The following is a 24,276-nucleotide window of genomic DNA, read 5'->3' on the forward strand; positions in this document are numbered from 1 at the left end:
TAAGTATGAAAAAAAAAAAAAAAGGAGGAGCAAGTTGATAAGGATAAGCACTTAACAAAATGATGTTTAACTGAATAGAGGAGAAGGGATACTAGAGAACCTCAACTTCAAAGTTAAGGTGGCTTAAATCTACTTTCATTCTATTTTTAAGAATATTACTTCTATTTGCCAAATTGTTACTTCCTTCTTTTCATTCCCTCTTCACTTTCCTTATATTCCATGAAGCAAACCAAATTCTCTTAGTTAAAGCAGTGACAATGAAGCACTATTATACTACCATCCTGTTATACTCACTTTATCACACTTACTTTCTAAAAGTATTTTTTCACTTTTTTATTAACCATACTCTTTCACAACTTCCATGACCATGTGTTTGGTAAATGAGAAAAAGAGCAGAAAGCCAGTGTAGAAACCTGTGATATTGTGATTTATAATAAGAAATGAATAATATATTTGGTCTTAGTCCCAGTTCTTGGCACAGAGCTCTTATGACCCTTGGAATTTCCTAAGCGAGGAGAGCAATAAAGTTCTATTGTTATAATGATATATGCTGGAGTGGGTGTGGAGAAAAGGGGACCCTCCTACACTGTTGGTGGGGATGTAGTTTGGTGCAGCCACTATGGAAAACAGTATGGAGATTCCTTAACAAACTGAAAACTGACATACTCTATGATCCAGCAATCTCATTCCTGGGCATATATCTGGAGGAGACTCTAATTTGAAATGATACATGCACCCCAATGTTCATAGCTGCATTATTTTATAATAGCTAAGACATGGAAGCAACCTAAATGTCCATTGACAGATGACTAGTTAAAGATGATGTGGTATATATATATGTGTGTGTGTATGTATCTGTGTACACACACACACACACACACACACACACACACAATGGAATACTACTCAGCCATAAAAAAGAATAAAACAATGCCATTTGCAGCAACATGGATGGACCTGGAGAACATCATACTAAGTGAAGTAAGCCAGAAGGAGAAAGAAAAATACCATATGATATCACTTATATGTGAAACCTAAAAAACAGGACACAGATGAACTTATTTACAAAACAGAGACACACTCACAGACATAGAAAACAAACTTATGGTTACCAGGGGAAGGGGGAGATGGAGGGTTGGGATTTGCAGATAATAACTACTATATATAAACAGATGAACAGCAAAGTCCTACTGTCTAGCACAGGAAGCTGTATTCAATACCCTGTAATGACGGCCTATAATGAAAAAGAAGATGAAAAGGAGTGTATGTATAAATGAATCACTATGCAGTTACACCAGAAACACACTGTAAATCAACTATACTTCAATTAAAAAAAAAAGGCATTTGAACCTTCAAAAAAAAAAAGGACCTATTGTATGTTAATAAGGTAACTTTTGGAAAGCCCTTAGGTAACCTCAGGATGGGTGCTGGTTGCCAGGGGAACCAACCACATGATTAGAAGTTTGGAATTTTCAGTCCCATCACCCCTGAGGGGGAGAGACTGGAGATCAAGCTCAACTATTAAGGCCAATGATTTAACCAGTTGTGTCTTTGCAATGAAGCCTCCATAAAAACCTAAAAGGATGATTCAGAGAGCTTCCAGGTTGGTGAACACATGGAAGGTCTGGGACAGTGGCAGGCCCAGAGAGGGGATGGAAGCTCCACTCGTCCTGGACCTGCCCTACATACCTCTTCACTTGGCTGTTCATCTGTATCCTTTAAAAATTGGTAAATAAAAGGAAACTGGTTTCCTAAGTACTAGAAGCCTGAGAAAGGGGTTATTGGAACCTCATTTATAGCTGATTCAAAAACTACTTTATAGTCAGTCAGTCAGAAGCACATGTACCAACCTAGACTTATGACTGGCATCTGAAGTGGGGGCAGTCTTGTGGGACTGAGCCCTTAACAGGTGGGATCTGATGCTGTCTCCAGGTAGATAGTGACAGACTTGAGTTAAATCTGCAGGACACTCAGCTAATGTCTGCTGAGAACTGAGTTGCTTGGTGGTGTGGAAAACATTTGACATCAGAAAACCCAAGCCTTCTCAATCTGGCTAAAAAATGGACTGATTTTTTTTTTTTTTAATAGGCTTTCTCCCATTGTTAATGGGTCAGTTACTTTAGTCCTAGAACCCCACAGAGACAAGGATATGGTTAAAACACGCCACCTCCCTGGCCCAAAACGTTACTTGGACACTACTCCAGGTCTGATTCAATGAGGAACGACTGTCTTAAGGGGTTAGGCAAGAACCTGCATGTCCTACAATACTTGAGGTGGGATTTGAGCATACATAAAAAGGTTTCAATAGAAAATTTTAAATAGGGTTTGTCTTACCACATTTTGTTAGTTTTCTATGCTTTTAAAGGAATAACTAAGGCTCAGAGAAGCAGCCACTTGGGTTCATTTTGTGATGAACTCAAGAATTCTTTATGCCACTGTGAAAAACAAACTCCTTCAGTTCATTCCTTCCAAACAAAACATATTTTCCCCCTCCAAATTAAACTATCTGCTAAACTATTTTCCTTAAAATAAATTCAAGATTTTCAGAGACCTGTGTTTTTCCCCAAGCCAACATAGTTGACTAACAATTCAACATGCCTTCACACTAAAAGAGATTTAGGAAGTCTAAAGTACAGTGCAAGTGACAGTATAAGACTTCCAATGGTAGGTCACAGAAGGTAATACAGCTTCTGCCTGTTGCCGGTGGATGCAACCGGTTTTCCAGGTTCTTGTCCCGTCCCAGAAAGAATTCAGAGACAAGATGTAGTGGTTAAAAAAGGTAAAGTGAGGATTTATTAAAGGATGGATAGTACACTCTCAGGGGGAGAGCGGGCAGGCTCAGGTGAGCGGCTGCCCTGAGTTTCTTTGGCAAATTAGCTACGTAGGGTGTAACAATGAATGGGCGGAATATTCATTGGGGAGGGAAGGGTTTGGTGTCATATTCCCTGATTATCATCCCAACTCCACCTTCCCAAAGGGAGGAGAGATTTTTGTCCTTATTTAGTCTAGATCGGAAGTGTCACGGAGTCAATGCATGATGCGTACTTCTGGTCTGCAAGGCTAATTTTACTGAAATGAGGGCATAATGAGCAAAAGGTTACATTCGGACACTAGAAATTCCTGCCTTTTTTCACCTTTCTTTGTTCTTCTCCAGGCCACTTGTCACCCCCAAAAGCATGATCCCTTATCAGCCCAAAGGTTCCTGCTTTTCTTTCTCTGCCCAGGGACCCCTGCTGCTTACATGATGTGTGGTTTCCTGCATTTGGCTTGTGCCCCTCCTTTCTGCCCAATTCCTGCCATTTGGTCTGTGTCCCCCTTTCTCTGCTCATATCTAGCTATCTGCCTGCTCTAACATGCCTACTTCTTATCTAAGCATCACTTTTGGAACCAGCATAGCTGGAAAGTCCATGTGCAGAAATCATGTTATGTGTTCCAGATAAAACCCCAGCTGAGGTCCCAGCCAACAGCCAGCATCGACTTCCAGACCGGGGAGGAGCCTTCAGATGACTGGAACCCCAGCCGTCTGAGTCACCTCTTCCCTCCTGAGACCCCAGATCTTATGGAACAGAGACAAGCCACCCCTGCAGTGCCCTTTCTGAATTCCGGACTCACAGAATCCCTGAGCAAAATAAAAGAGCTGCTGCTTCACACAAAGTTGGGGGTGGTTTGGCACTGCACCTCACGAAGAGTTCTCTCTGGCGCAGAGACAGGCAGAGTGGCACAGCTGACAGGAGCAAGGGTTCAAGCCTTGGCTCTGCCACTTGTGTGACCTGGGGACAATTGTTTAATCTATCCAGCCTCTGTTTCCATATCTACAATGAGGATTAAGTGAGCTGACACATACTGAGCACTCAGCACACTGTCTGGCCCATGAAAAATGTTCTAAAACATGTTAGCTATTATTATTTGTAATATATTTATATTTATATAAAGACCAGACTTTATACAACAACTGACCATACACAGGAGGCAACCCTGTCATTCCAAACACCATTCCCATTGCTTAAAACCTTTCTGGATTTTTTTTTTTTTTGAGATGTTTCTTTTACTTTTTTGTGCCATATTAGAAAATCAGGGTCACATAAGCATACAGGGTCACATTAGCACACAGTATTTTTGACCCAGTTGATGTGAATCCTTGAAAATCAGGCTCATTATTTTATAAGCACACATTTTTACCTCTCCCTTCACCATCTACCTTACTCACAGTCGGCTTTTAAAAAATGAGCATCAGTTTCAGAGTATAAAGACACAGAAGCCCTAACCACAAAGATTAATAAGCCATAATTTAGGAGATATGTGCTATATGTAATAGACAAAACTTGTCTACTTGCATTCAGAATATATAAAGATCTGCTATAAATCAGGAAAAGTCAGACAATCCAATAAAGAAACAGGCAATTAACAAATGAAAATATGCTCAACCTCATAAATCATCAGGAAATGCAAATGAGAATCACAGTAAGATACACACTTACCAGAATGACCAAAATTCAAGACTGACAATACAAAGTCTGGATGAGGGTGTGAACTGGCACAACCACTGTAAACTGGTACAACCATTTTTGAGTAACTGTTGACAGTATCTACCAAAGCTGAACATAGAATGCTCTATTACCCGCTCCTATAGTAAGTGGAATTATTATCCCACTCATAGGTATAAACCCAGTGGAAATGGACTCATTTCATATACGCACAAAACATAAAAGAATGTTCAAAATGGCATTGTTCATATTGGGGGAAATCTGGCAATCATCCAAACAGCCATCAATAGTACAATAAATAAATTATGGCATGGGCTTACAATGGAATATTATATAGCAATGAAAAGGACTGCATTAGTTCTACATTGAATTATACACAACTATGTTGAGTGAAAGAAACTAGACATAAAAGAATGTGTACTGTATGATTTCATTTATATTAAGTACAGAAATAGGCAAAACTAACATGATGTTAGAAGTCAAGATAGTGTTTACCTGGTGGGGAAGAGGGAGTAGTTAGTGAGTGGAAGGCCCAAGAAGAGGGTGACACTGAGGAACTGGTAATGGTTTTATTTCCTGGTTTGAGGAGTTACAAGGACGGGTTTACTTTGTGACCATTCATCAAGCCGTATGCTTTTAGTCTATAAAGGTTTCAGGATGTATACTGCATTAAATTATGAAATGTACTTAAAAATTTTAAAGAGAGAGACTTAAGAGACTTATCAATCAACTGCAATGTTTGGACCTCCTGATATAAACAAAATAACTCTAAAAGGATACTTCAAAACCATTTAAGGAAATACTGGGTATTTTTGGACTGGGTATTAAAATTGGATTGGCTATTAAAAAATCAACATACATATCTGAATAGCTCATCTATTTAAGAAAGAATACCACTATATTTTCAAAATATAATAAACTTATAGAATCAGAGCCATTTTATAGATCAGAAAAACTGAGGTATACAGATAACTATCAGTCACTTACTGAGCACCTGCTATGTGCCAGGTAGTGTGCTGAGTACTTCCCTCTGTCACCTTCCACCCTGCTGTGAATTTTTGTAACCTAAGCACCCATACAATCATGTTTCTAAGGAAAAATGGGCTCAGTGCCACACAGTCAGGAGGACACTTGGTAACCTGAGGAAAACATTTTGTTCTCCTTCTCTAGCTAGTAATTCACAAAGTGGTACTGGGAGATGTTAACCAGGGGGAATTCTAGCACTGCAATACGAAACACAAGAATGGAAAACCTGCAATGACAACAGGGTTTCTGAGATGATCTCATGACTTCACAAGCAGATGAAAGGAACTGCGCCCTTCAATGCTCCAAGTGACATGCCGGGTGTTAATCTGATTCAATCATCACAAAAATGTATGAGCTAGGCAGTACTCCCCCCAGTTTCATATGGGAAAGGAGGCCTAGCTTAGAACAGCACCCCAGGGTCACCCAGTGGGGAGAGGTGGTACACGGTCCAGGCCTGAGACTAAAGCACCAGTTCTCCCCAAGACACCAGGTTGCCTCCCAGTTGACCCAGCGTGGGGACCTCAGCTTTGACAGTATTTATTTCTACCTGGGTCCAGCATTTCTCTTGTAAAAAAAAAAAAAAAACAAAACGAAACTAGTAAGCTACACCTGCCTATCCAGAAGGAGAATTATTCTTTGTTTCCCAAATGTCGAGAGGTCAACAGCTTTATTGTGTGTGTGGTTAGACAATGAATCAGTGAGAAAGGACAAGGATAAAAACTGGGCCCGATAACTACTGGTCAGCTACCATTTACAGGTGCTTATTATGTGCCAGGATCTTACATACAGTATTTAATCTAGTCCTTACAGCAGTCCTGTACAGCAGGTGTCTTAATTATCTTCACTTTAGAAATGAGAAGACCAAGCACAGTGAAGTGAAACAGTCTGCCCAAGGTGATAAATGTCGATAAGTCAGAGAGCCCAGGCTCAATCCCAGGACTGCCTGCTCCCAGAGCCAGGGCTCTTACACGTGAAGCTGTACTCACACGAATGGGCTCAGTGAAGGACTGGAATGGCAACATAAAACAGAGAGGCACGAGAAATGAATAGTTACCAACACTGCAGAAAGTCTATTACATAACAGCCACGTTAAAACACACGATCCCTTGTGCAAAGATTAGAAGTGGTGCAACAAAGCACCTTGGTAAGAAACTTATCTGTAAGAAGCTCATCATTACTATCTGTGAGCACGTTTCTTAACAAAAAGTAGGGAATCAGAAATGCAGATGGCGTGGACTCTGAGAAAACAAGCCTGAATTCTGACCGTAAGTATACCAGGCAGCAAAATGGAATGAAGCATATTGAAACAATACTCTGATAACTTAGATTAAATTAGGTATCAAGAAGGCTATGCTTACCAGCTAAGCTTAAGGCAAACAGTATGTAACAATGAAGAGAAAGTTCTAGAAACACATTGGAAGAGAACATGCTAATCCATGATGCTCTGTAGCCTGCAGATCCCATGAAGACAAAGAAAGATGTGAATGTAAAGTATTTAAGAAGGTTAAAAAAAGAGTCACAAGATCTGAAAGTTGGGAAGTCAGTCTTATGTAAAAAAGGTAATAATTACGTGGAGGGGGGTGGTATGACAACATTTTTTCTAAGATATAAACACTCAGGTCAAACCCAGTGAGAAAGTATAATCTGAATAAATTTGGAAAATAACACAGAGACTTCCCTGAGGTAACAGGAAGAAGATTCTCACAGGATGTTGCCCACTGGTACGAAGACCCTAGAACAACTGCCACCAATCCTATGAGTCTGTGAATATTTTAAGAACATAAGAAAACATAATCCCTAAGACAGCAAAAGCTATCAAATTGAGTCTTTAAGCTATAAGGCTAATCTATTTAGGTAGATGTGAAACTCTCCTCTGTGGAACCAGAATCAGTCATTAACCTCTTTCATAAACGTATCATAATTGTGTATTGGAGAGTTTACTTGTTTACTGTCTATAAACTTCATGATGGCAGGGATGGTACCTTTTTATTATGACTGTAGTCTAACAGCCTAACACGGCTCCTGGAACATAGTATTTGCTCAGTAAATATTTTTTCAATGAATTTGAATAAACAGTCTAATTCTAGACCCAGACATTATTATTTTATTCTTGCCTGGATCACATTAATTTGGCATGTCATTAAATTTAAGAATAAAGACACCTGAAATATAAAGGCAAAGCTTTCTCCTCATGAGAACTAGAGTCCTCCATGTTCTTCTAAGTATTTCCTAGTGTGAATCTTAAATAATACACATTAAATACCACTCTTCATTTACAATTTATGGCACTGAGTTATTGTTAATAATGGTTAGTGGTCTTAATTATACTTGAAGGAAAAATCTTTCTTAGGGATCCCAGTTTTAAAAATATTTGAAATAAAAACAGATACAATGACACAAGGTCAAACACCTTCCATAGAGCTACAAAACTTTTTGCAAATAAATCACTATCTGAAGAGTGATTATAAAAAAGTTTGCTGATGAGCAAATTAAGCACATATTATATATTTAATATATAGAGAGAGCACACTATGGGATCAAACAATGGCATTTTAAGGCACAGTGTGTCAGGGTTTCATTTCAATATAGTAACATTTCCACATTCACCTGTGTCATACCTATAAAACTTGGGGAGACAGTTAAAACGTGAAACAAGTTAGGTCAAGGGGTTAAAGAGTTCGTGCCAATGCCTAGTACTGTCATGGTGACCAGCTTAGCGCTGAGTAGAAACTTGATGTTCCCCATGGCTGCGGGTAGAACAAATTGCTCTATGACAGCTGGACAAATTTTGCAAAAACGTTTGTACCTTTACTATACATAAACAATGAGTATTTAGTTTATTTAAGAAATAATGATTTCTATTTATCAGTCTATCTTAATGCCTATGTTTTCTGACTACATGTTAGAATTGGCTTTTGTGAAAAATCAAGTAACAAAATTAAGTTAAATCACCTTACTCTACACATGATAGATTTACTTTCAAAAACAGAATCTTTCATAGGGAATGTTGCTGCTTAAGTTTTAAGAATCTTTTGTTAGAATACCGAGTATTTAACTGCTAAATTACTGAAATATACCATAAGCACTGAAAATTGCTACGATAATTTATAGCCAAATGAAACCAAAAACATGAAATTGACAGTTATAGACGTCTTCTTATGTTGCAACTAGACAAAATAAATGCCTGTTGTCCTAAGAATCAAGGTTAAAATTCATATTCTTTAACAAACTAAACAATACTTGTGAAACCAGCAAGTGAAAGTTTCTTAGCACTTAATCTGTGTTTAAACAAGTGTTATGACTTTTTAACTACTTCTGCTTTTTTCTTTACTATAAAGTATTTTAATACAAATATTAAAACTCTAGGATCATCACACTTACCTGTAAGGCTTATCAGAGTTATGGATTCGTCTGTGGTTTCTGACACCAACATACGTTGTACTTGTATAATCACACACATCGCATCTATACCGTTTCTGGACCGAAGACTTGCTCCCTGGACAAGGTATTTCAGAGTTTTAGTGACATGTGTTGATTAGATTAAAATGACGGCATTTACATTCCATTGTAAGTGAGTACGTACACCACACAGTATAACTGTTTAATAAAGTTAACAAGTTTGAACGTAGCTTCACAGGTTCTCCTGCATGTGCACTATCAGTGGATATAAAGTAAATGTCATCTGATCTGTAAACACAGATACGCTGGGTTAGCCTCTACATAACCCTGTACAAAATTCTAAAACATAATGAACCTGATGCCAGCTGCCCTGCTGACTGTGTAGCAGCTGAATTAACCAGAGATACACTGTTAACTTGAAAAGTGTTAGTATAATCAATATTGGATATATTGTCTTAAGGAAACACTGATTTGCCAGCAAGTTGCAATTAATACTATAATCCAATATTGTAAGTATGGCTACAAAGTATATGTAACAAACTCAATATAAAAAGCCTAAAGCTTTTTCACTCTGTGGGTTTTCTTTGTTTATAACTGTCAGCTATCAGTGCAACAATGGAAGGGAAAGCAACTACAGATTATTAAGTGTTACATGATGGAGTATAATTATATCCAGTAAACTGACAGTTTACAAGGGCTAATGTGAATATGCAGCTCTTTGAAATGCAGGAAACATAGATCCAGTGGAAATAGGCCATGTTACCAAACACACTGTGCAACAATAGGGCTGGGAAATTCAAATCAGAGTAAGCTGGAGGCAAAACGTGCAGAATGACTTGATCGCATGAAACTGTTCCTGAAGATATTCAACAGCTTATTTACTCTTTTGTCAGTACAAAGTCCACAGGCCAGTCACAGCCTGACTGCTTTATGTTCAGAAACCAAGCAAGCACAGAAGCTGAGGAATAAGGCAGAACAGGAAGAAAGCTTAGGTAGAATGCTAGCGCACAGTGCATGAAAGTAAAACTGGTGGCACAAAAGAAAACCCACACGGAAATTGTAACACAACAAAGAAAACCCTTAGGTTAAATTTAAGCTTTCTAAAATTGAAATTTTCTTTTGCTAATAACTACTTTTACCAGGCAGAACAAAATGTCCTAATTTCCTGGAATAAATCTGTAACATTAATATACACACTAATCATAATTATAATTTAAGTATTGCTCTTAATTGGTAGGTTAAAAACTTGCACTTGATTATAAGTGGCACTGTTCCAAATACAGTTTAAAAAAAAAACCCTGAAAAAATGAAGTGTGAAATATTGGATAATGGTTTTGTGTGAGAAATATTACAGATCAATGACAACTAATAAAAGTGACAGATGGAAAAACTTACTATAGCACAGGCTAGGAACAACTGTTTCCAATGGAAAGAACATTGGATTTAAAGTTCAAACACTTGGGCTTAGTCTGTGCTCTGTCACTTAGTACCAGTGTGATCACAGGGAAACTATTTTACATCGTGAGGACTCAGTTTCCTCATCTACAAAATGAAAATACTAGGACCTTCCAGCCTGGTTCAGTAAGCCAGGAGCACTCTGTATTTCTTCATTCATGCCCTCTGTACCTGACCTGCGTGTCTGCGTCAAGTCTGACCTGTCACTAGCTGGAGACTCCCTGAGGGCAGGGGTCTGCCTGCTCTGCTTACAAAGAATCCTCAGGGCTTGGCAGATTATAGGTTGACAATAAAGAACAGTTTAATTAAATTTCATGAAGAGACACCGAATCAAAGTGCTCTGCCCACAGCTCTCTCAGAGAACCCATGTTGTTTGCTGACATACCCATCAGTACAGTTCTGTCTTCCTCATTGTGCTGGGTACCTCGAAGGCAGTGACACCTCTACAGTATACCAAGCACCTAGCACAGAATCCAACTCAAGATGGGCACGCCATCCCTTCTGGCAGGACAGAACATCTGACGTACCAACACACTGGACCTCTGAGTCAAAAATGTGCCACAAGTTATCTGTGCTATCATGACGGACAGAGACCGGGAGCATACATCTCCCTCTTATTTAGTAAGTTTGTTAAACAGTTTAAGAAGTTTTGATAAAACATGAATTATTTTTACCTTCCTTGTGAGCTAAAAACCTGTCCTTTGGCCTGACAACCAAATTTTGAAAGATCTAATATTGAATCAATTAAGTACGCAGGAAGTTATCGGTATCTTAATTGTTACAGTACCATGACAGGAAACAGAAAGTAGAGCTGAGCTGGGGTGGGCCTGGTACAGCTAGCAATTTAAAGCCCGTCTGTTGTGTATCCCTAAGAAACAAGAGGATGAGCCACAAAGAATAGATGGTACAAAATGGAATATATCAGATAGACAGACCCGAATGCTATGGAGCTCAAACTGGTTATTTTAATTTTGAGCTGATATTTCAATCTTTTAGATTCAAATTGTGAGTTTTAATTTGTTAACCCATTTGGACAGCTTTAAATTATTGCTTTTGGAGACGGTGCTAGAAAAGACATATTCCTCCACTGCTAGTAACCGCAGGTGGTGCCACTGAGTAGTACTTACTTTATTCCTTCATTAGGGATTTATGGCCCAAAGATATCAAATGTTTTAATGTCTCCTTTAAAGGCGATATGGAAACATAATGAATTAAAATAAAAGGAGGCAGTTAGGGCTATTTTGTGAAAAGGAAAGAAAACTGTTTCAGCTCAGCCATCTATTGCAGAAACAGATGCTGTGTCATAAACTCCTTTTGTTTGGGATAGTTTTACAGGGATGACATCTGTTTGACAAGGGAATTTGGGTGCTACAGTGGTGTCAAAATCAGTTCTTTCAGAAACATTCTAGAATCAGTTATGCTTTCTGGGGTATAATTTAATGAAACATTATGGCAAAACATTTTACTCTGCAGTTGTTTCTAACTTTAATTCTTAGGAAATCTAAAAAAGAAAGTCACCCCAATATGTTTCATTTCCCATAAACACCATGTACCACACTTGAGACACTTAAAGTATATCAATTTAAGTGAGCTGATGCAAGGAAGCACAGCTTATTACACTTTATCCCCAATTCTCCGGATGTGGCATCCGCCTTTTCATGGAGCTCTAATTAAATCTTTTGATTCTAATATTCCTATTAGCAGAAACTCGGCCGACTGGTACCTAACCGGTACATAAAAAGAGCCTGTGCTGTTTTTTTAAATAATGCAGATGAAATCTGGCAGTCACACTTGGGTAAGAATAAGATCACAGCAGGAAGCCTCAGTTAAAGTTTGAGGTGGGGGCCCACCATCTGCAAAAGCTATGTTCTCCATGGGTCAACTGGTACCACGAGAGGAGAGGAGGCTTGCTTTCTAGACTGCCACTTTCCTGGCTTGCTGGCATTGTGACCTCAGGGTTTATGCTGTACGTGGCTCTTACAGGATGGCATAAATTTCAACATATGTCTAGCTACACAGTTGCAGTGGAGTGCTCACTAATACAGTACTTCATTTAGTGCTCAAAATTTCCTCAGGAACAGAGGCAAGATTATTTCACACAATATAAAAATACGGGAGAATGTATACAGCTTTAATCCTGAAAATAACCCACATGACAACTAAGGGTGGTTTTTTTTTTTTCTTCCTATGCTAGTCAATGTAGTCTACGTTAAAAAAATAAAATGCACAGATACCTTCCTGGACACCTTTTCCATCAGTTGTATCACTGGAAATTCTTGACTCATTAGAAGTTGCTATCGACAAGGTATCTGGAAGACTATGTTGCTCTCTCTCATGGTTCCTCAGCTGACTCTAAAAAATTGAGAGAAATTAGTAAGTAATTTTCAATAAATATACTTGCACAGTTACTGGAAGGCTGCAGGAGGAGTTAATTGCTTTCATGGCCTAGTACCTAAAACACTACCAATATTTTAAAATCAAATGTGCTAAAAGATTACTTGACACATTTGACAGCTTATGGAAAGAAATATAGTACGGAAAACACAATCTTATAAAAAAGGCAGGTCCTCTTTTCATGTTCTCTGAAAGGAAGCTACTGCTGTCTCTGGGAGCACTTATGCACGGTGTGTGTATGCTTCCTGAACCCCTGGCAGGCCCAGAAGAGGGTGGAGCAGAATGTTCAGAACAACTCAATACTTTCACAGAAATAAATCTAATCAGTTAAGTTCTGGACTTCTGCTAATTTCTGCTTTTAAGTATCAGCTAAACATGTAAAAGAGACTTTACTGGAACTGCTCCTCTAAGGACAGCTCCTTCCCCACCTCCACCACCAAGAATCAAGGGTGCAGTAGCAAGAGAAACTCCTGGAACTTGCCCCTGCAGCCCATTTGGATGGCTACCTGTCCATTGACCTGCAGCCATTTATGAATTTCATGAGGGCAATCTAAGCGGCAGTGAATCTCAGACTTAGAGGCTTTTATATTCCTGGGCACCTTTTTACTACCTGCTGGACTCTAGATGATCTGACAGAAAAAGTCTACATCTACAACCCAGTTAGCCTTTTAGGACGCACTTTTTTTCCCCCAAAGAGTCAACTGGCACACTGAAGAAAAGTTCTAAACCAATGATTCAATGAACATAAATTTCCTTTACAAAAGCAGTATTTCATAGGTAGCATATAACATGAAAATCACAAAGTAATCCTTGAAAGTCCCTTAAACTTCCCACTAAACATAACATACATGGGCTCTACTTCCACTGCACAGTCTTTCATTAAGTCTAATACAGTCCATTTTTCCTTCTGCAATGATATAAATCAGTTGGTTGGTTGTGTAGCAACAGAAGTAAATGACTTGCATTTTGGGACCATTTAAGATGAAAAATAGGTACTCTTTGCATTGAGGATGTAAGGTTCAATTATGTCAGTCAAATGTGTGTACAATGTCCCTCCACTGTACATGCCCTTGGAATTCTCTTGCACTTTAAAATCAACATATTTTTAAAAAGATATACACACTAGGGGAAGCTATAGCTCAGTGGTAAAGAGTGTGCTTAGCCTGTACGAGGTCCAGGGTTCAATCCCCAGTACCTCCTCTAAAAATAAACGAACCTAACCACCTCCCCCCAAAATAAAAATTAAAAAGTTAAATAATAAAAAGATAGACACATTAAAGCACTAAAGCAGTAAACACAGGCCTGTTAAGAAGGTGGCAGGCAGGGGAAAGAATCCTACAACAGGCATTGTGATGACCCAGATTTCAGTCCCAACTTTAATACTAGTTAGTTGGGATCCCATGGACAGATTATCTGGGGTTTTTTTGTGGGCCTCAGTCTCCATATGTGTAAAATGAGGTGGGTGTACGCGATCTACAAAGTCCCCACCTTGTTCTAAAATTCCAACGTTCTCTGAATGATTTCACGAACTGACGCTCACCTTATAATGAAAAGATTCTTCGCACTGCTTGCACTGGTATATTCTCGTTTTACAGTGGTTGATCATGTGGTTCTCCAAGTCTTTGCTGTTGTCAGCTATGTGCTCACAGATAGGACACTGATATGGCTGTCTCTGTCGATGGACGCGTAAGTGCTGCTTGATGTAGCCCTTGTTACCGCTGGTGTAGTGACACAGACGGCAGCGGTAGGGCCGCTCAGCATCAGGGATGTATTCCACCACGCTGCTTCCTGACAAACTTGGGTCGCTGCTGGGCTGGCACTGGGCGTTGTCCTGCAGCTCTTTCAGAATGTCGTCATCAGAAGCATTTTGGTCTGTCCTTTCCCTTAATTTTTCAATCACGGTCAGCAAGGACATGCTGATGCCTGTCTTCACTTGCCCATCTGACAATTCCTGCCTACCCTCTGGGAGGGCTACTAAGGCAGAGTTGCTTTGGTTAAAACTAGTCAGCCCCTCTGAGGAGTTTTTAAGCGGTGGTATCATTTTAGAATATGCTGCCAACGTGCTATCTACTTGCCTTTGTCCAGTATCTGGATCTAAAAGGTTTATATTCCCGTAGTGCCCGAGGTTGGCTCGTGTGAGTTCTGCAGCTCTTATTGGCATTGTGACCAGGGCTTCTGCAGCTAACGAGTGTAGTCTAAGAGACTCAGAATTTGTCCTTCTTCGGCCCGGTGGGGCATTCTCATCAGGAGCCAGTCCTTTATTTATTAACCCGCTGTCTTTCTTCTCTGTATTGCTCCAGCCTATGATCAGCCCCCCAATATCGACAGTACACTTATCAGCACGATAAACTTCATCTCTTCCCTCACACCCAATCTTGGCCTCTGTCGGGCTCAGGTTTTTCCCCTCCTCAATGTCAGCATTCATGAGGAAATGTTTCTGCGGAAGAGTTTCTTCGGCACTTGGCAGACGCTCCACTATCACGTTAACGTGACCTTTTTTATTTGGGCTACTGCTAATGATTTTCTGTGCTGATGAAAGTAGGCTATCAGCGACCAGATTCTCCTCTGCATCAGAAATCACCTCTAGCATTTCTTCCTCATTAGGGTCAAGGGTGACTGACTGACTGAGGTGAACCCCTCCTTCCGCACTTGGTTCTAAAGGAGACGAAGATGATAATGGTTCTGAGCTGCAAATCTGCACCTGTACTGATGGCCCATTATGGATGCTCAGTTCGTTATCTCCAATGGCAATGACGACTGCGTCGACCCCACCAGGTGCAGCAGCCACTGAAGGGTCCAGCAAGCCCAGGGGCTCATTTTCATTTTCAAAGATCGGATAGGAGCAGTCAACCTCCCCAGCGTGTTTCCAAGCATGTGTTTTCAACATTCTCTGCTGGCCACAAGTATAACTACAAAACAAGCACCGATACATGCCGTACTGCTCATAGGCATACCATTTCCTCCTCCCCATTCCTGCCACGGGTGCTGTCTGGACAGTATGAGTCTGTGGGTTGTCCACACTTACTGGGACGTCAGGAGTGGCTTCATTATGCCTTTCTGTGGTTCTCTGACACAAGGAGCTGGTGGGGCTTACACACTGTTGGGCTTTGGATTGAATGTGACTGTTGGCATCGTTTTCGTGATCATTTACCACGTGAGCTTCAAGTTCCTCCTGGCTTTTCGATGTAATATGGCACTCTGAACACATTAGTATCACTTCATTCTGCTGTCCATGCTGCTTGATGTGATCTTTTAACACCGAAAAAGATGATGACAGAAACTTACAAAGGCTACACTGATAAGACATAGCCTTCCCATCATTCTGGGCAGGAGAGTCAGGGGTAAAATGCATTTGTGACATCTCAGCCTGTCTAATATCAGCAGCAGGTGACTGGGTTACTTTAGCTGGAATCTCGCAAGGTTCTTGACTTTCAAGAAAGCGGTTTGCAGCACTTGAACGTGACCGTTTTTTCCCAATTAAAAGACATTTTTGGGACTTTTCATGTTCCACTATCTTGCTTAACTTTTGGATAACATGGATTAATGGATCTGTTTTAGCTTTTCTTTGCTCATCGATTTCCAGTGATGAACTGATGACAGTTTCAGCAGTCAGTATAGCTTCTTGCTCCCCAATGTCTGGCACCAACATGGCGACACTGCTGCTTTCTTCCATATCTAAAAAGGAGAATATATGACAGAAAGAAACAACAGATTACAGCAGAACTACAGGCATGTAATTCAGGAAATCTAAATTAATCTTAGAGTTTAAGCTAATCTAAGTACTTTCCAACCTGGGAGTTCCATATCAATTGTTTTCAATAAAGATGTAAAATTGTTTAGAATTTTTCTTTGGAATGCTATCCCTTACCAAGACTGATGATTGAAATCTTTCCATCCTTCATTTTTTCCTTTGGAAATAACTAACAATCTGCACTTCCTTTTTTCTTCACTTTCTTTCCCCTAGACAGCTAGCTGGACCCAATCAGTACTCCCTCTCTTCTGCACAACGCCAACAAACAACAACAACAACAACAACAAACTCCCAAAACCAAAACCCTGCTATTCCTTTATTAAAGGAATACAGCCACCCCCAGGGCATGTGGAACCACCTCAAATTATGATGAAATATTCCGTAAAGCCAACACATGAATGACACAATTCTTGGTGGACAACTTCTCACACCAAATAAAACTGTGGTTTTATTACTAAAATCATAAGTTTTTTTTCTCCCCAGATTTTTGGAATTGTGAAAATATGGGCAATTAACCTATTGGAAAGGGCATAGTGAATTTTGAGGCGTGCTATGCAAATGAAACTAAATAAAAGCAATGTCCCAGTTCCTTCTTTTACTTCCTTTGATTTATCTTCCTGAAGATAAACCACAAACTATGCTGTGGTTTTTTCCTAGAGGTCATATTAGTGGTCAGCTATTACTCTCTCTCACTCACACACACACACTCACACACACACACGTATTTTTTTTCTTTTCCTAAAAGGGAAAGGGACATCAGGGAGGGGAAAAAAAGTGATGTCCTAGTAGTGTTTAAGGTATGAAAAAGCACAGAGACCTCAGAAGGGGTTATCTGAAGGTTCTAGTAACGTGTTATGGCCAAGGAAGTCACTAAACATAAAATACGTATCTTTCATGCTAAATCTTGAATACTCTATTTCCTGGCAGTACTTTCATTTCAAGCATTTCCTTTGGCTTAAAGTGAGATTAATTTGTTGACTTGGATCACATTTTTAAGTTTAGGCTTTTTTCCAGCAACAAGTTTTGTTTTTCCACATTTTAGGTGCATTCTGGAATCTTACTCACAACATTCAGTAAATGCCAGCAAAATAGACCAGAGATCACACTATTCTAAATCTCAGTCACAGGCTCTGAATTCTTATTTGAAGGAGGTGAATCATGGCTCCTTTTCTCTTAGGTGGCTCAATCAACATACAGGGGCCCTTCAGCCCCTGCCAAGATAATACTTCCACTCCTGCCAGACCTCACCAGCGCTCTGACCAGCTTCAGGGCCGGTTCTCCCATATCAACTGACAGCAGTTTTGTTATGGCTTTTCCTCTCTTATTTTCTACTCTTTCTGGCATACTAACTTTCTATATCCAGGTCCATGTCATGCAAAAAGGCAAACATTTTATTCTCGGCTTCTTTAGTACCACTTCTTCCCTCCTTGTGAATACTCTGCCCTGTGGGATCAGCTTTTTTTTTTTTCTCTTTTCCACTTCTATCTGCACTTGCAGCAGGGAATGCATCCCACAGCCACTGCAACAGTGACAGCCAGGCCAGCTCCCAAAGGCCAGTGGCCCTTTAGCCACTGTCTCCCTCAAATGACCTGATGGTATTACCTCTCAAAAAGACTGGTTCCTTTACATCTTTCTCAAGTAGGAAGAACAAAAGTGTTCTTGAACCTCTACACTCAACCTTAAGTCACTAAAGAAAGGGACCAGTTGGGGGAAATGATTTGTTTCTTTAGAAGAGCCCTTTGTGACTTCATAGGTCACTTTACTGCCTGAGATTTCCACATTTTTAGGCCAAAGGAAGCTTTGGCTCTTCATGTGACTACTGATTTCCCTTTAGGGTCATTCACTTAAGGCTTTATTTCTTTCAGTTCAACTGTTAAATGCAAATTACTTAAATACTAGTTAATAGGAATCCTTGAACATTAAATTTCTTGCACAAGATTTGGTGCCCCACTACAGATGGAAGGTCTCCTTCCCATGAAACGTGACATCCATGCAGGCTGATTGACAATCTGGAGGTTAGCAAGTGAATATTTGCTCAACAGACTTTGCACACCCACAGGGTTACAAAGGTGACTCATATTATCCTTCTTCTATTTAATGATATAATAGGAGGGAGACAGAGCAGTACAAATTGCTCCCTGTGGATATTTCAGCATGTACCTTAAAAAGAAAGTGAAATGAAGAAGAGGAGGAGTTCATCTTATCTTGAGAAAAAGACTAACACAAAAGAATCTGACAAAACATTCAGATTTTAAAGCTGTATCTGCTCAGGCATTAAGAGCTAATGGAAATTTGCAGCAGATGCTCCAATTTTCCCCGAACACTTATGTAAGTATCTCATTTTAGAGGCTGCATACATTTGGGGATAAGTACAGAAATGGCAGCTATAAAACAGAAATGACAACATAAAATACATCAAGAAACACCTGAAAAACCACTCTGCGTCCACATGGCAAAATCGATGCACAAGTTAAGCCGCATTGAAACAAAAGTCTCTACTAAAAAAGGTTAGACAAACAGCTCATAATAAAGTATACACTGAGAGGAAGTTAGGTTCATGCCAAAATTTTCACAAAAATTTCACTTAGGCTACCAATGTGTATGTGTGTGTGTATATATATATATATACACACACACATACACACATACATACACACACCTACATACATACATATACACACACACACACACATACACACACCTACATACATACATATACACACACATGCATGATTGCATGTCGTGAAGTAAAATTTAATTGAATAATAAAAGAGATGAAAATGAGGAGTATAAATACAGTCCCACTGGCTCAAGAATGATGACAACCTGGATTATGATTATCCGCATACTGTCCATGGCCTCAGAGACCAGTGTAAATTCATCTTAAAAAAAAATTACCATGGTTGGGGGGAGGGCGAGTGGAGAAGGTGGGTACAAAGTAAGAATGACAAATTTTCTAACTGGAGTGACGAGTACCTAGCAGTTCATTATACTATTCTTTCTACTTTGTGTAAATGTTTAATATCTTTTAAAATAAAAAATTAGAAAAAAAAATTGTTACATGCAAGGCACCAAGCAAAATACCGGGAAGAATGGAAAAAAACTTAAACTCACAGAGTTTCAAACTGGGTTGACTCGAAAGAAGTTAAAAAGAATTAACAGCTTTAAAACAACCCAACAGTACACACAGTGAAATAGTCAAGAGGCCACAGGCAATGACCAAATCCTAACAGAGACTGAAAAGAGCCCATTTTGGTCTAGGAAGGTGAGCCAAGCCTTCTCGAAGAGGTAAGATGCACACTGGATTCCAAAAGAAGAGCATGCCGGACCTCATCCACCTGCCCCTGTGGGCTCAGTGTCTCCTCTTGTCCACTCTGCTCTGTCTCAGGAGGGATTACATCATCAGGCTCCCAGGCTCTCTGGTTTCTGGTTGAGTTATGCCAATGGGAAGCCATGACAGGGGATCAGAAGGAGGCTGCAGAGGAACAGCAACATATTCATTTCCCTCGTTCCCTCCCTCGAGGTCACCCTGAACTGGCTGTGTTCCTCAACACAAGGCCATTCTCTCCAGGCCGGCTGTTCTACAAGGACTCTCCTGGTTCCGGTACCTCTGCCTTCTCCTGATGCTGCCAGCTCTGGATAACCAAACTGTTCCTGTGGTTGGCCTATACAAGTCCTACCCCTTTATTGTAAGTATCTTTGTAAATGCATCCTCCTTGAATTATCCTAATTTGAGTGTGCCATTTGCTTGCTTGGAATTCTGTTGACAAGAAAGCAGCCTTAACATTATTAAATTTTCAGAAGTGAGAATAAGCATGCGACCTGGGGATTACCGAGAAGACCATCATGGCTGAAAAGTAAGGTTTACCAGGAGGAGGAGGGGCTCTAGCTGTCAGCAAGCAGGGGATTGCTTGTTTGGAATCTTTAGACATAATATTAGACCAAGTATCTCATGTTATTACAAATAAATAAATACAAGCTGTATCCCAAACCAGAAAAGCTGTACAGCCTTTTCCACTGAATCTCAGATCTTCCTTAGACAACAGAATTCCACAGGCAAAAGCTTATAATTATGTCTTCCCCAAGAAAAGAGCCAAATTATTTCAGTTGTCTTTATTTCCTTATGATTTGCTATTTGGTTTATCTGTATATCTAATTAGTTCCTTTCAGTTACAGCAGTATGGTTATCATAAGCAAAATCAAGTTGAACAATTCATGTGGGTCTGGGTGGGACCGGAGAAAGGCTGTAATTTTCTGTGTCTGAACGAAGACAGTTCAGTATGTTATATAAAGAATGTTTTCTTTCAGACTAAAATGTGTTCTTTCCCAACTAGAAAAAAAAATTGTGTTAGAGAAGTGATGGCCAATTCCTCATTCTTCCAGATTATTGTAATTCTAAAATATAAAACATTTATTTTGCCCTAGCCAAAAGGCAGGGGACATGGCTCATGGGTTCACCTCCTAGAGGAACCTCAGTTAGCTGTGTGACCTTAGGCAAGTCGCTGTTGTGGGGGGTTTTACATTCTGCAGATGTAAAACAAGACTTGTGCTGGATGAACTTCCATGTTCCTGAGTTAAAAACTGCTTATGAAAAGTTCCCTGGAAACTGCTTATGTTACCTGTAGATTTACCTTACTTTTTTTTCCTTTTTGAAAAAATTTACCTTACTAACATCAGCTATAATTTACTTGAACTAAAGCCTCCTTAGCTTAATGTAATTATTAATTGCCACCAAGAAAAAATTTGAGTATAAATTTCAAAGTATATGAATTTCATAGTTTAAGATTTCTCAGCTGGCCTCCAGCCTGGGAGAATATTTGAATTTGGCAGCTGCAGGTAAGACATGAGGTCTAACTAACGTTAACTAATACTCCGATTTAACATTTACTGAGCACGGTATCATGTGCCAAGCAATGTGCTGGAGACTACCAAACCGAGTAAGAGGGAATCCCTGTCCTTGAGGAGCTTACAGTCCACAGACTAGTGCCAGTGTAGATTCTGTGTACTACTTATGTACTTCTTGGTAATACTGGCCTCTTTTTTTGCAGAACTGGAATTCAGGTCTGATTCTAAATCCATCCTTTCTCAATATACAATGTTCTTAATTCTCAGTGTGAACAACAAAAGTGTACAAAGTATCAATGCTGAAAAGAACAGCAGCCCTTTACAGCTAGGCTGTATCAAACATGTTAGTGTGTTTGAGCCTCATAACTTTTTTTTTTTTTGAGGGGGGAGGTAATTAGGTTCATTTATTTTTAAATTATTATTATTTTTTTAATTTAATGGAGGCACTGGGGATTGAACCCACGACCTCGTGCATGCCAAGCATGTGCTCCACCCACTGAGCTATACCCTCACCTCTTAACTCTTTTTGGGGGCAGGCTTGGTGCGGTTACACAACTTTACAAGTAAGGAAACACTCAGTGCAGTTTAAGTGACTTACCCAAGGTTACATGGCTGTTAAGTGGCAGAGCCAGTGTCTTTCATATCAATTCCTGAAATTTATACAGTCCCTTGGATCAATCTTCAAAATCCAGCTGTGGCCAAGAATGAAAGTATATAGTATCAAACATTTTCTTGGTGAAACAAAGATTTTTTTTTTTTCGGCAGTGCAAAATTGCCCAATACTGCATGTCAGAAAGAAATTCAGAATGTTCATGCAACTTGATTACATGATGCAAATTTACATAATTTACCTAACAAGCAGACTTCTGGATTGTGCACAAGTTAGGAAAAAAAAAAATAGCTCTGGAAACTTCTCCAATAATTGTGTATTTTATGTTTAAACTCAGAACTTATCTAATTGACTCAGAATAATATTGGTTTTACTGGTATCACTTTCTAATGAATAAGAAACAATAAACTGTATTTTGCCATTTAAATCTTAACCAAAATACAATCTAAAGAATGATTCTGAAAACTTACAACAGTTCTACAACTGAATGGCAACATAAAAAGATAAAACAGGGTGGACTGACCTATATACCGTCTAACGCTGTTTCCTACCCTGGCCCTCTATTTCTTTGCTACTGTTTCTTATTCTTAAGCTAGAATGAATCTAAAAGATCAAAGACTTTGTATTCGTTTCACCTAGAATGCAACTTTATCGATTAGCGTTAAGTAAATAGCTCACTGCCACGGCAGAAGCTGTATTTGGCTTTCCCCTAAATTTAATTTTAAACGAGTTAGTGAGGTAAAGGAACGGAGGGTCAGGCTTTCTCTTGTAATCAATAATGCAACCCATACGCTGACTCAGAGCAGTGTACTGAATAAAGTACAAACTCAAAAGAAGTGACAAACCCAGCGATTGCCGGATAAGAGAGATGCAGACTGATTGCCAATTACAGCTCACTACAGTAACCAAAAAGATCGCCTACGGGTTACGATGGTGGCCGCCGCCTAATTAGTCATCCGGGCCTTCCACACACAAACCATTCACTCCGGATGCCCCCAGGTCTTACAAGGTGGGAGATTTCCCCAAGGATCTCAGTGATCTCTAGGGAGACTACTTCATCGAACAGGCTCTAAATATGGGCAGAAGGCTAGGATTGCTTTGATGTACTAGCTTTTTCCTACACCAAGCAGTGGCTAAAGGTCTGGGGCAATGCGGCTGAAGAAAAGTAATCAAGGGATGCGGTGAGGACACCGCTGTTCGCTCCATCCCGACTGGCCTAAACGGTTTCACAGATGCAGAGGGAAAGGAAGCGACGCCTCGGCGGGCCTGCCTGCGGACAAGGTTGGTGACAGTATGCGGGGAGCGGCAGGATCCCCCCACCCCCAGCTGCCGGGCTAGCCCGGGGTCTCCACAGGCCTTGCAGTAGGCGGCACAGAGGTCTGAAAAGGGACACGGAACTTGGGGCATGTGGCGAGCACCGGGCGGGTGTCGGCAGGCTGAGGAGGAAGCGGGCGCCGGTAGAGGCCTGAGGGGAGGAAACACATGGCCGGCGGCGGCGCTAACAGCGGGCTGAGGGGCGGCCCCGGGGCGCGGTACCTGCGGTCGGGCGGCGGCTGCTGCTTCCGCGAGCCTCCTTTGGCCGGCCAGGAGGCTGGCCGTACCCTCGCCCTCGTCCTCGCCCGCCTCTCTCCCGGCTCTTTTCCCTCTTTTCCCCCGCTTTTCCCCTCCTCATCCGGAGCTCCAAAATGGCGGCGCTGGGGCCGGATCACGTGAGCCTGGGGCCGGTCAGGTGACGCGAGTGGCGGGCGGTGGGGGCGGGGCGATGCTCAGGCCCCGCCCACGGGCGTCCCGGGGCGCTGGGCTGGGCGGGCGCGAAGACTGTACCCTGCCGGCGCACTGCCCCCCGCGGTTCCTGGGCGAGGTTTGGGGGCGGGGGTTGTCGGGCTCTGAAGGTACCGTGCGGTGCCTTCTCAGTGGTCGCTGGGTTTAGAAGTCAGTGTGTGTTCACTTTGGAGTCTCCTCACGTCGCCCAAACCTGTTGTGGGCTAGCTTCATTGCCCCGTCCTCCTCATGATTGGCTTCCAACAATGGGATGTCTTCCCAGCCCTGTGCTTCTAAATTTGTTCCTGCTTTTGGTTGGGTTATACTGTTTTGTTGTGTTCTTGGTTAAAATGTAGAGGTCCTAGGCTAGATCTATGGTTGGACTTCAGGTGTGTCTGGTGAGGGGCAGAGCTGGCAGGGGGACTCTATTTGCTGGAGAGATGGAGGATTTTCAGGGAAAGTAATCATCCTAGGGGTTGTAGGGTCAGACTTGGTACCTTGCTTGACCCAGTAATACAGCCTCTAGTTCTCTGAGGGCACCATGGTGTTCT

The 24,276-nt window shown here is 40.7% G+C and overlaps 1 protein-coding gene across 2 annotated transcripts in view; it reads right to left on the reverse strand.

The window, feature by feature from the left end:
* Positions 1 to 23,663, reverse strand: part of ZNF507 (zinc finger protein 507) — a 35,907-nt gene extending 12,244 nt beyond the window's left edge. Inside the window, exons 1-5 of one of the 2 annotated variants that reach the window (XM_045512938.2) lie at positions 23,501 to 23,638; positions 21,953 to 22,046; positions 14,299 to 16,433; positions 12,599 to 12,716; positions 8,892 to 9,006 (exon numbers count right to left, since the gene is read on the reverse strand). In XM_045512938.2, coding sequence (XP_045368894.1) covers positions 8,892 to 9,006; positions 12,599 to 12,716; positions 14,299 to 16,431 — 2,366 coding nt within the window. In that variant the 5' untranslated portion in view covers positions 16,432 to 16,433; positions 21,953 to 22,046; positions 23,501 to 23,638. Of the gene's footprint in view, positions 1 to 8,891; positions 9,007 to 12,598; positions 12,717 to 14,298; positions 16,434 to 21,952; positions 22,047 to 23,500 lie in introns of both variants that reach the window. The other variant, XM_010950025.3, reaches the window with a different exon arrangement.
* Between the last annotated feature and the right edge of the window lie 613 nt (positions 23,664 to 24,276).

The sequence above is a fragment of the Camelus bactrianus genome, chromosome 9 (assembly GCF_048773025.1).
Source record: "Camelus bactrianus isolate YW-2024 breed Bactrian camel chromosome 9, ASM4877302v1, whole genome shotgun sequence".
Taxonomy (NCBI): domain Eukaryota; kingdom Metazoa; phylum Chordata; class Mammalia; order Artiodactyla; family Camelidae; genus Camelus; species Camelus bactrianus.